The sequence below is a fragment of the Etheostoma spectabile genome, chromosome 3 (assembly GCF_008692095.1).
Source record: "Etheostoma spectabile isolate EspeVRDwgs_2016 chromosome 3, UIUC_Espe_1.0, whole genome shotgun sequence".
NCBI classification, from domain to species: Eukaryota; Metazoa; Chordata; class Actinopteri; order Perciformes; family Percidae; genus Etheostoma; species Etheostoma spectabile.
In genome coordinates, this window is record NC_045735.1 from 31756743 (window position 1) to 31770189 (window position 13447).

General features: G+C 39.8%; 1 protein-coding gene and 1 long non-coding RNA gene across 17 annotated transcripts in view; one reads left to right on the forward strand and one right to left on the reverse strand.

Moving 5' to 3' along the window:
• The window catches only part of LOC116675997 (unconventional myosin-XVIIIa), a 157055-nt gene that overhangs the window by 120826 nt on the left and 22782 nt on the right, over positions 1–13447 (forward strand). For all 16 annotated transcript variants that reach the window (XM_032507448.1, XM_032507449.1, XM_032507461.1 and 13 more), the window contains 2 exons: positions 73–186; positions 11294–11410. In XM_032507448.1, coding sequence (XP_032363339.1) covers positions 73–186; positions 11294–11410 — 231 coding nt within the window. The remainder of the gene's footprint in view (positions 1–72; positions 187–11293; positions 11411–13447) is intronic.
• The window catches only part of LOC116676769 (uncharacterized), a 614404-nt gene that overhangs the window by 57940 nt on the left and 543017 nt on the right, over positions 1–13447 (reverse strand). The window lies entirely within an intron of this gene.

Sequence of the window (13447 nt, forward strand, 5' to 3'; positions counted from 1 at the left end):
AAGTGAGTGTACATTTTAGTACTCTGAGCCTACTAAACCTATACGTTTCATCCATTTCTGTGTCTCTTCCAGCTAGAGGAGTCTGAGTTTACCTGTGCGACGGCAGTTAAAGCTCGTAAGTCCATGGAGGTGGAGATTGAAGACCTGCACGTTCAGATGGATGACATCTCCAAAACCAAACAGGCGGTGAGTACAGCTCTCTGGATCTTACTCTCAGCATTTAAACACGTTTCCCGCAGTGACACAACCACAGGGGGCAGTTTTGATTACAATTGATTTATGATTAGGTTTACTGCAAGTGGATGTTAAAGCAACTTGGGAAACATTTTATTTGCGCCCCCACAGTTCCACAGTGTAACTCACTTCTACACCGCTGTGGTAAATATAGACAGCCGTACACAAGCATTTGTTATGATTACACTATTTGTGATCAAAAAATAAACTTAAGAGCTAAATGTTGGACATCAAAGAGAAAACCAGAAAACAATTACTCCATGAAATATAATCCAGTTTCACCAAATTAAGAGCCACTGCCGTAAAACGTTACACACTTCTCCTAGGAGATGGTACCTGCTTGCGGTAACAGGGCGTGCATAGCCCTGTAACAGTTATAGGCTGCATAGCTATGATACTATGACAACACTAACTTTGCCATATCTCAGCCAAAATAAATGCTATCAATGCAAAACTTTAGATTCTTGTTTGCCATGATCTTCTGGAGGTCCCCAACCCATTTTACCAAAAACAAAATATGCATAACTTATGAACAGCACATCTGATTTTTACAAAATTTGGAGGGTACCATCTAGGGCAACTCCCCTAGTACGTAACATTTACAGATGGACCTGACCAAAATTTATGGAAAGAATTTTGCTGCAGTTTTTTTTTTACAATCAAAAATTGACTTTTGGTCATAGCGCTCACCACTGGCAACAGGAAATCAACCTCATATGACAAACATAATCTGATTTACACGCAACTTATAATGCGTGGTCTACATTTGGTACTGAGCTGCATCCCGTACTTTAAACATGCCCCTGTACTTAGGCCACGCCCCCTTTTATGGCTTTTGGCGGCAGTTTAAGGTAGAGTCTTGTGTGAGGTGTCATTGAACTTAGAAGAGAGTTCCTTGTTTATTGGTGATGGTTTGACCCGTCTTCTTTGCTGTATCCGCGGCTCCTTTAATAACTTATGACCCATTTGATGTAGACCCTTGTGTGAAGTATCATTGAACTCAGGAGGGAGTTCCTTATTCATTGGCGATGATTTGGCCCGCCCCACTATGCTTAAGCCAAGCCCTATTTCATAACTGGTGACCCGTTAAAGGTATAGTCTTATGGGCACCCAGATAGCTCAGTTGGTAGAGCGGGTGCCCATGTTTAGAGGTTTACTCCTCGACGCAGCCGGCCCGGGTTCGAATTCGGCCTGCGGCCCTTTGCTGCATGTCACTCCCCCTCTCTCTCCCCTTTCACAAAAACTTTACCTGTCCTGTCCATTAAAGGCCTAAAAATGCTTAAAAAAAAAAAAAGGTGTAGTCTTATGTGAGGTATCAATGAACTAGCAGAGATTTCCTTTTTTATTGGTAAAGGTTTGCCCCGACCCCTATGCTTTGGCCACGCCCCTTTCACAGCTAATGAAGTGTATGACGTAGAGTCCTGTGTGAGGTATCTCATAGGGAGTTCCCTTTTCATTGCTGATGACTTGCAGTGTCTGAGTGTCGCAAGGAGCGGTGTCTGCCAGTAACCTCGACGCATGCAGAGAAGGGAGGGCTCATCCAAGGCTGCTTGCAGCTTTAATTTAACATGTTATTTGTTGGCACTTGACCCTATACATGTTCATAGCAACAAAAATGGCAAGGCGTTTTATGATAAAGAGGCATGGTTTACTTCCTAGGCTATGTGTTTGTGTTATTACCAAACATGGGTCACATGACAGTGATATAACCAAAATATGTACCCTGGAATTTGTTTAAATCTTTAATTTTGACCAAAAGACACAATTAGATTGTAAATGGCAATTATTTCTCAGGCAACTAATTGTTTAGCAAAAATGTTGAATTGTTATAGCTCTAGGCTTGCAGTGAAAATTCCCTGTTACATGTCAGTGAAGCATCCAAATGATTTTAAATCTGGTACTTTGAGGTGAAATAGTTACATAATGTTGCTTAAAATAGGATCAAACAAGTCAAAGCTATCACAATATTTGGAAAATATCCTCAGTGGCGATGACGTAGGTTGTGTTTTTGAGGCTTTTATAAGACTGCACCATCTGTGGTGGTAGCAGGGCAGCAGGAGATATGTCAAATCCTTGCCTTCAGCCACAGATAAGGGGTTGGAGGGCACACTGGTTCCTCAGAGCCCACTTCCTTCTTCATTTTATGCTTTTTTTTTTACCATACTCTACTCTGAGGAAGGGGTATTTCTCTGCAAAAAATATAGTTTTCTCTCTTTATTCTATCTAGGCTGCTTTCTTTGCATCTCAAGTCAAAACTCAGCCTCTCCTATTCTTTTTGGACTTATATATATATATATATACACTACCGTTCAAAAGTTTGGGGTCACATTGAAATGTCCTTATTTTTGAAGGAAAAGCACTGTACTTTTCAATGAAGATAACTTTAAACTAGTCTTAACTTTGAAGAAATACACTCTATACATTGCTAATGTGGTAAATGACTATTCTAGCTGCAAATGTCTGGTTTTTGGTGCAATATCTACATAGGTGTATAGAGGCCCATTTCCAGCAACTATCACTCCAGTGTTCTAATGGTACAATGTGTTTGCTCATTGGCTCAGAAGGCTAATTGATGATTAGAAAACCCTTGTGCAATCATGTTCACACATCTGAAAACAGTTTAGGTCGTTACAGAAGCTACAAAACTGACCTTCCTTTGAGCAGATTGAGTTTCTGGAGCATCACATTTGTGGGGTCAATTAAACGCTCAAAATGGCCAGAAAAAGAGAACTTTCATCTGAAACTCGACAGTCTATTCTTGTCCTTAGAAATATAGGCTATTCCATGCGAGACATTGCTAAGAAATTGAAGATTTCCTACAACGGTGTGTACTACTCCCTTCAGAGGACAGCACAAACAGGCTCTAACCAGAGTAGAAAAAGAAGTGGGAGGCCGCGTTGCACAACTGAGCAAGAAGATAAGTACACTAGAGTCTCTAGTTTGAGAAACAGACGCCTCACAGGTCCCCAACTGGCATCTTCATTAAATAGTACCCGCAAAACACCAGTGTCAACATCTACAGTGAAGAGGCGGCTGCGGGATTCTGGGCTTCAGGGCAGATTGGCAAAGAAAAAGCCATATCTGAGACTGGCCAATAAAAGAAAAAGATTAAGATGGGCAAAAGAACACAGGACAGGGGAAGACTGGAAAAAAAGTGTTGTGGACGGATGAATCCAAGTTTGAGGTGTTTGGATCACAAAGAAGAACGTTTGTGAGACGCAGAACAAATGAAAAGATGCTGGAAGAATGCCTGACGCCATCTGTTAAGCATGGTGGAGGTAATGTGATGGTCTGGGGTGGCTTTGGTGCTGGTAAGGTGGGAGATTTGTACAGGGTAAAAGGGATTCTGAATAAGGAAGGCTATCACTCCATTTTGCAACGGCATGCCATACCCAGTGGACAGCGCTTGATTGGAGCCAATTTCATCCTACAACAGGACAATGACCCTAAACACACCTCCAAATTGTGCAAGAACTATTTAGAGCAGAAGCAGGCAGCTGGTATTCTATCGGTAATGGAGTGGCCAGGCAGTCACCAGATCTGAACCCCATTGAGCTGTTGTGGGAGCAGCTTGACCGTATGGTACGCAAGAAGTGCCCATCCAACCAATCCAACTTGTGGGAGCTGCTTCTGGAAGCGTGGGGTGCAATTTCTCCAGATTACCTCAACAAATTAACAGCTAGAATGCCAAAGGTCTGCAATGCTGTAATTGCTGCAAATGGAGGATTATTTGACGAAAGCAAAGTTTGATGTAAAAAAATCTTATTTCAAATACAAATCATTATTTCTAACCTTGTCAATGTCTTGACTCTATTTTCTATTCATTTCACAATGTATGGTGGTGAATAAGTGTGACTTTTCAGGAAAACACAAAATTGTTTGGGTGACCCCAAACTTTTGAACGGTAGTGTGTATATATATATATATTAAGGGTGTGACGAGATTAAAACGTGACGAGATTTCTCGTCAAGGTGAAAAGTTGTCTCGTGAGGCGATGTGATGTTGGATGATGGAGCGTGAAATTACTATTGAAGATCCCCCTGCCACTTTTAAATCATTTGTGTGGCAACATTTTGGTTTTCCTGCGGAAATGATAAACGGCGAAAGAGTGACAGACAAGACAAACACAATATGTAAACATTGTAAGAAAAAAATGCCGTATACCGCGGCTAACACAAGCACTATGCAAAAACACTTACAGCACCACCATAGCTCTCTACTAACTTATATAATAACTTATACTAGCTTATATTCTTGAAAAAGAACATGACCATATCTTAGGCTGTTCCGTGTAGTTTCTCTCTTTTTCATGCTTGAAGAAAAAAATTGTTTCTGTTTGCACTTGTAGTTTTGAGAGAGCAGTACTTTGGTTATTGATACACTCACTGTTTGCATTTAAAGTGTTATTTTTCTGTTATTTACACATTTATTTTATTTATACTGTTTATTTTTTTATGTTCGGTTTGTGGAAAGGAGTTAGATTTCTCGTGTGAAATTGTACAGGACAGAAGCCAGTTGGTAGAGTTTATACAAAACATTTTGCAGTGTTTGCACGTCCTTTTACTGCATATAATTCATTAAAATAGTAAAAAAAAAAGTTAAATAACATTCATCATTAATAGTTGATTTTCAAATGCACCTAAATTGTTTTGCATTTTGTGATTTTTCAGTTGATAAAAAACTATTTTCCATTTATATATTTCATCGAGGATTTCTTTAAATTTTTTTTTAAAATCTCGTCTTGTCTCGTTCTCGTGAACCCAATCTCGTGATGTGTCTCGTCTCGTGGAGTAAGCGTCTCGTCACACCCCTAATATATATATATATATATATATTTTTTTTTTTTCTGTCCTTTTGGCATGACTTTTCCTCTTACTCTCTGTATCAGTGAGGTTTAGTCTCAAATTACCAGACCTTCCTCCACAGCGCTGCCGAGGAGGGTCGGGCTAGTCCACACAATAATACGGGATGGGAGATAAACGTCCTCTGGTTTATTGGCATTTCTTTAAACCAATCACAATCATCTTGGGCGGCGCTAAGCACAGGAGAAAAGCCGTCGTGCCGCTGCAAAAAAGCCTCAGGGAGGAACTTGTTTTGGTGAAACATGTATGTTTAAAGGTTGTTTTAGTCGTGCAACAGAAAACTCCGACTGGACAGATAGCTAGCTGTCTGGATTTACCCTGCAGAGATCTGAGACCAGTCCTCATAAATCCACCAGAGTTTAGAACACCCAGACAAAGAAAGAGGAAGGTGACGGACATCGGGCTGAAAATGAAGGACATCCTGCAGAATTTCAAGCAGTCCCAGAAATTAAACCCCGTCAGTATAGGATAGTGAGTTTTTCTCCTGAAATTACTGACTGTTGAAAGTGGTTTGAACATATTGCCGGATGTAATTTGAATTAGACAGGGCACCTTGACATTTTTAACTGCATGTTTTGGAAAGGTGAATATTCTGTCGACAATGAAGGGAAGGGTACAGGTAATTGAGTTGACACAGCTGCTGGTCAGGAGAGGAGGAATGGATGGATGGATTTTGCGTGCCCTCAATCTCATTTGTTTTTCCTTTTTACTCTCTAAACTAAGATTCCTCAAAGAAGGATGCATATATACACTTACTAAAAATGTTACTGTCTTTTCTAAAAGTACTTCTGACAGAAACAGTACTCCTGTTTTTTAAATGTTCTGGAGATAAACTAACTGCTCCTTGGAATTTCTTAGTAAAAGTCAACTTATGAGTATGAGAGTATGCTTTTGCCACAAGAATAATTACAGACTTTGTTGGTTTTCAACTACAGTTATGATTCACTAATACATTTCATCAAGACTTTTAATCAAGTTGTAAGCAAATGTTTAAAACGTTTTTCACTTCCAACTGGTTTAGAGTGAATAAACTAGACTCCGCAAAGCGTAGTTTCCCCAAGTTGACGTTACGCTTGGTTTCAGATTGCAAACTGGCATGCTAAATCAAAGAGTTTAGGAGAGAGGTAGCATTGTATAAGTTAGCTACCTGTGCAGTATACAGGGTTGTGCCAGAGACATTTGGTGTCAGCAAGACAACGGTTCACCGCTGTGTATACACGGTGTGCAGGGCCAAACGATTAAAGCTGTTGAACCTACCCAACGTGGCTCAGGTACAGTCGGGCGCTTTCCCCATCAGATTGATACCGGGACTATGGTCATTTTGTAGTTATAGTCATTTTTTGAATGGTGCCGTTTCTATCAACATTTTCTAATGCAATACTTCAAGACGTGCATAAAAATACGTTAATAGACCTAAAAAGCTTGCGGGCCTAGCTCTACCTAATTTTATTTACTATTATTGGGCATGTAATCGAAAGACATTGTTACACTGGATTGGAGGAGGTTGCCCCAACGGGCATGAGGTCTGGATGCAAATGTAGCACGCCTCTAGCTCACTTGATTTAGGTTCCATACTATGTGCCCCATCTCGGGCCCCCTTTTTAGAGTACTATGAGAGCTCGCAAACACCATTAATTATGGATGACTAAGGTGTTATTATAAGACTGAAGCTGCAGCGTCAGCCCCCCCCCCCCCCCCCCCCTTTTTTTATTTAGTTTTTCCTTTTCTTTATTTATTTATCTACTTATTTATTTTTTCTTCTTTACTTATTTCATTTCACTTGACTTATTAACTGAGATATGTTACTTTTACTATTATTTTGTCCTCTACCCATTCTTTTCTCTACTGGTATCCACTTATTTGGAAACTTGGTGCTAAATTGAATATTCTCCTTCTCCAATCCCTCGTTGGACAACTACTTCAATAGACAATTATTCTTGTGAAGATCTGGACTCAAAGGGACAAACTGGGATGGAGGGGTGGGTGGGTTGAGGTGTGGGGTACCTTTCATGTTGGTTAATTTCTGCATAACACAGCCATATATTGTTTGTACATATTTGGTCCATTATGTGCTGTGGAAAATGCTACATTGTTTATGGAAAATCCATAAAAATTGTAAAAAAAAATAAATAAAATAAAAGTTAATAGAAACATGACTAATGTGTAGTGATTTTCCACGTACACACGTCTACAGTGGTGGAGTGTAACTAAGTACATTTACGTCAGTACTGTACTTAAGTCCAAATGTTGAGGTACTTGTACTTTACTTGAGTCTTTTCTTTTCATGCCACTTTCTACTTCTGCTACATTTCAGAGAGAAATATTGTACATTTGTACATATTGTACAGCTTTAGTTACTAGTTACTTTACGCTTTAAGATTTCTGCCAACAATATAACGGCCTACAAGTATTGCAGCTTGGAAACGCTTCTTGTTTGAGGTATCTTCGCCCATTCGTCCTTACAAAAGTCTTCCAGTTCTTTGAGATTTCTTTGCTGTCTGTCGCACACTGCTCTTTTAAGGTCTATCCAATGATGTTCAATTATGTTGAGGTCAGGAGATTTTAAGGGCCATTGCAAAACCTTCAGTTTACGCCTCTTAATGTAATCCACCGTGGATTTTGAGGTGTGTTTAGGATCATTATCCATTTGTAGAAGCCATCCTCTTTTTAACTTCAGCTTTTTCACAGATGGCATCAAGTTAGCATCCGAAATTTGCTGAAATTTTATTGAATCCATTTTTCCTTCTGCTTGTGACATGTTCCCTGTGCCACTGGCTGCAATACAACCCCAAAACATGATTGATCCCCCCCCCCATGCTTAACAGTTGGACAGAGGTTCTTTTCATTAAAGTCTGTGCCCTTTCTTCTCCAAACATACCTTTGCTCATTCCAGCCAAAAAGTTATATTTTAACCTCATTGGTCCACAGAACTTGTTTCCACAATGCATCAGGCTTGTCTATATGTTCATTTGCAAACTTCATACGCTGATTTTTGTAGTGAGGACGTAGAAGAGGTTTTTTTCTGATGACTCTTCCATGAAGACCATATCTGTATGAGTATCTCTTTATAGTGGAATGGTGTAGCAAAACTCCAGTGTCTGCCAGGTCTTTCTGGATGGATCGTGCAGTCAAACGTGGGTTTGGACTTGCTTTTCTCCCAATCCTGCGAGCTGTTCTGTCTAATATTTTTCTTGGTCTTCCAGATCTTGCTTTAACTTCCACTGTTCCTGATGAATGCCATTTCTTAATTACATTCCAAACAAAGGATATTGGCATCTGAAAACGCTTTTTTCAGTTTCAGTTTTCTAGACAAGTGCTTAGAAGAACCCATGGTGCTGATTGTTGGGGCAAGGTCAGATGAGTCTGGGTATTTAAAACCTTAAGACTGACATCACCTGGTCTTTCCAGACGATGATTGAGAACAATCCATGACACTGTCAGGTCTCAGCTTTCCAAAGGGGGGGGCATGCTACAAACTCTGCAGGGTGCCCAAACTTTTGCAGACGCCATTTATTTGTTTTCTGTTATTTTGAAAGTGTAAATGGTGGAAATAAAATTTAACTTTTTGTGACAAATTATACGAATGTCTAATCTGTCATGTGATGCCTTTTGGATATTTTTCCATCTTCTCTTGGCTTCTTTATGCACATTAATACAAACAAACAAATGCCCAAACTTTCGACCCCCACTGTATATATACCTAAAATAGAAGTAGTCTATTTTGAACTAAATAAAGCACTGTAAATATCTGAGCAGCAGTTGCTGGTTGTCAGATGACATGTGGTGGAGTTTAACCAGAAAAAATGAGCGCCGTGCAGCATTAACAGTTAAGTTTAGGCACCAAAACGACTTATTAAGTTTAGGGAAAAGATTGTGGTTAAACACTCCTGAGGAACAATTTAGCGCTTCTGGGATCGAAGTATTTTGTTTTCACCACAACGTGAACCTGAAAGTGCTGTGTTTTATATTGACGTCACATGCTATTTTTAAATTTGGGATTTTCCATTGAAGTTCATAAATAAGTGTTTTTGATTTGGCTGGCTGAGTGGCTTTATATCCATGGTATTGGAAGGGTGATTTGATTCTTGCATGTTTTGTTGAGTTGTGCATGATCAATTCGAGACAAACGAGACCCACTCATTAGAAAACAGCGCCATAGCATGAGTAGAGGTCAGCTTATGGTCCTGTATTGTTTCTTGTTGTTGTTTTTTTCTCAAGCCATGCAGGGCTTCATCTCAGCTATAATTTTGGTGTTGTGTGGAGAATTTTAGAATCGTATTTCCCTTTTGAAAATACAGGCTGTTAAAGACGTTTTACCAGCTGCTCTTTTTGCAAAGGTGTGTTTGAGGACAACCTCTGCAGCACACACCCAGCCTGCTGGGAACTGGTGACAGAAATGGTTATTACATAAATGGAGGCTTTTTTGATGCCTCCTCGGCCACATCATACACTGCAATTCAACAAAGGTAAAATCATGCAAATGACATTTCTTTCAAATGGTTTGCCATTCTCCCGCCGTTCTGTCGCCGTAATTGCAGTGTTTTGAGAAAATTGTCTCACATGTTTTTCGACAGCTTTATTTTTCTAAAGAAGGCCGTGGCAATCTGAGAGAGAGAGAGAGAGAAAGTCAAAAACAAAGAGCCCAGCCACGTAATTGGGTTGAGATTGCACTGACAGCCTATTGTTAAATGTGTTAAATGAAAGTTTGATGCTTTTCACTGTCCCCATTTTATTTTATATTTTTTAGTGCCCATCACAATATTTTCCCCTATGTTGCAGAGCCACAGACGCTTTTATCAGTACTTGGTGAGGCCAACTGTGACTTTAAAAAGGAAAGTGTGATATGTAAATGAATTTGCCCCAGATTCCAGACGGATATTTTAGTTACTGAAGTACACCTTGTTACGTCTCAGCAGTGGGTGGTATTAATAAAAATAGATAAGGAATAAAAAAAATTGTACCCTTACAATCCAGATCCTTAATCTTTTGATTCAGTGATTTGGGTTCATTCTACGTCCTGTTTGGACTGTTTCTTAATGCCACAGTGTCAGCACTGCTCATCTACTCGATATGGCAAATTGCTTCCTTTTTTTAATAACTCACATTAGTCATCATTTATTAATACATAGTCCCGCACCGCCAACCTCTCTTCCTCCTTTTGTGTATTATCCCAGTAAAATACAGAAATAATTAAGTGCAGTGCCTCCCCTCGGCTAAAGGTACAAGGCAGTTGCTCCCAGCTTTTAGCCTCTAATTCTATGACTGGGACCTTAACCCTCATGTTGTCCTTGGGTCAAATTTGACCCCTTTAAAAAATGTCTATTTCTGAAATGTGGGTTTCTTTTTAACCAAATTATTACAAAAAAATGGATTGGATTTCATACAACGCTCTTTGCAAATACCACTTCATCACTTTTATTCCTGAAGAAACTCATCTGTACGTTCCTGTGATCTTAACTATTAGTCAAAATAATTCATAGTTTCTGCTTTTTTAAATCAAATATTTCTATATAATATATATAATATTTCTAAATTCTATATAAATGAGGGTGATTGATCATGAATTCCAAAAAGTTCTGTAAAACTAGTGGTAGTAAGGTGGTGTCTGAAAAGAAAAAATAAGTCTGAAAAAAGGACAAAAATGTCAAATATTTGTCCGTTTTTGAACCGGGATGACAACACAAGGGTTAAATAACCGCTGTCAGGCCCTGTCATAAGAGTGGGGCTGTGTAGGGGCTAATAGAGGCACTTCTCAGAGAAAAACCTCTGCTGTGCATAGAGTGATACATCTACAAAGTCAAAACACAGCTCCAGACTAGTGTAGTGAAGACCACCTAAACCGAGACCAATTCATCACCAAGACCAGTAGGGAGACCGAGTCAAGACCAAGACTTTGGGGGGTTGAATTGCAGCTTCTTTCTGCCAGATATTGCGATTACAATTCGATTTGCGATTTATTTATTTTTAAGTTTAGCTGAAGTTCAATTTACGGTGTAAAAGGTAAAGCATGTCATGGATTATTATAATGTTCATGTTGCTAATTGCATGTTTTGTATACCTTTTAAAATAAAATAAAAAATCACAACAAAAACCCAGTCTTGTCTTGCTGGGGCAGTGGCTGTCATTTAGAAAGAGAATAGCCAGTAGAGTGTTTCCAGCCCAGCGTGGCTGATTGCCTTGCTGTGTGTATGTTCCAGCTGGAGGAGCAGCTGAGTCGTCTGCAGAGGGAGAAGAACGAGCTGCAGTCCAGGATGGAGGAGGACCAGGAAGACCTCAACGAGCTGATGAAGAAACACAAGGCCGCTGTGGCCCAGGTCTGCTTTCAACTCTTTCCCTCTTTCATATTCTGCAATTATGGCTTGGTATCAGTCAAATATTTTCAATACTGATACCAATAGTGTAAATTTGATACCGGTTCCTAAACGATACTTTTTTCAATACCAGTTTTCATAAAGATATTACAACATTATGTTGTATTTTTCAGCTCCTACTACGTGAGCCTTGTCTCTATGTAACATAGAGTTTTTCCTGCGTTTCTCTGCGAGGTGTAACGTTAGACAGCCAATCAGCAGCATTATTTAGATCCTGGTTGGAGCATGTTGTATGCTGATTGGTGCATTGATGCTGATGAGATTTACTCTTTAGGTATTGAGTGACAACCTATTTTTCGATAAGATACTGTATACTTGAGAGGCGATTTAGAGTCTGGGCCTAAAAAGGATTGAATTCAGATCCCAGCCTTAACCAGAATAACTGTATCACCTGAAAATAATGTTTGCCAATGACTGCTACCAAGCAGCTTTATTCTTTAAATGATCAATTATTAGATTAAAAATGGAACCACAATTTATTTTTATTTTCACAAAAAACTGTTAAAAAAAGGTTTTAAATTTTACCTTTTGTTAATTAACTTGGTAAAATGTTTGCCTATTATACAATTCATTTACTTGCTTCTACATACATTTACAGTTTCACCAGTTTTCAACATCTTTAAATCGTTTTAAAGCAACACTGCACAGCATTGAAATTCATTTTGTGATTTAGCGCCCCCATACAGTTTCAGAGTGTGATTCAGGCGTCTACACTTATTGGTATTTTCCACCGAGCGCATCCGCACTGCGTTCCGGAGGCGTGCAGGGAGTGAACCATTGCAGCCATTCAAGTCAGTGCTTGATACTCCACCAGCCGCGACCCTGTGCGTCCTAGAAGCGTGCGTGAAGCGGATCTCCACTCCATTAAAGATACGCGGCAGGATTTTTTCACGCGGGCCGTGGACTGTTTCTTTTGACTGTTTTGACTATCCAGTCAATTTACCAAAAGCCCCCCCCCCCCCCCACAGTAAAATCTGCAAGTCAGTCAGACGCTCCTGGTGTTGTATGCTGTGTGGTGGAGGACAGTAAAAAACAGAGGTGCGGAATAGACACGCCCGGTGAAAAATCAGGGTTAGGTTTCCCATACTTCATTGCAGCCGAAGACAGAATATAATGGCACACTGGTAGAAATCACAATTACATGCTTCTAAACCCAAACTACACAACTGGACATGTTCCAGAACCAATGTGATCTGGAATTGGGGAGAAATTAACAACATTGGAAACCGAGATAACAGTTTTCCCCGACAGCATGTAGTAGTGAAATGCCTGTTACGTAGCTTGGCAGCAAAATCCCCAATAAGGATTCTTAACCAAAAACTACACAATCAAACATGTTCCAACAAGAATATGATCTGAAAATTGGAGAAAAAATATTAACATCGGCAACCAAGAGTGTATGTGAAGTATAAATACTGTAGTAACGTCTGTTGACTGGTGTTGACACCTGCGTACACGGTTTGCCTGTGTTGACCTGTCTTCGTCTCTGCCAAAAAGTCCATACAGGCTGCTGAGCCTTTGCCTGCTCATCTGGCTACGGTGGCGGCACGACACTGGTGCGCCTCGCTAGAATGAAAGTAATCTACGACTAATACTGTACAATGTAACGTAAATAAAACAGAATCATCCATCATGTAACAGATGGATGACTTTGACTGGCTGGTGCATCAGCAAGCGGATGTTTCAACATTACCCCAATTACACACACACACACACACATACACTAACATACACACACATACATAGTCAGGCCGGCATGTTCCACATACTGTATCATGTCAAAAAGCAATCCCAAGTTTATTTGTAAAAGTTAAAATCTCTGGCTCAAGCTTTACATTGAATTGTGTCAACACGTCCATCCCTGCCGATTGAGACATTTTTGAAAAGCGGTAGTATTTTGCCAGCTAGATTAACTTAAATATAGCTGTATATGCAGGTGAACAGCAAATGGAAATGAAAGTGGAGTAAAAGCGCTTCCTT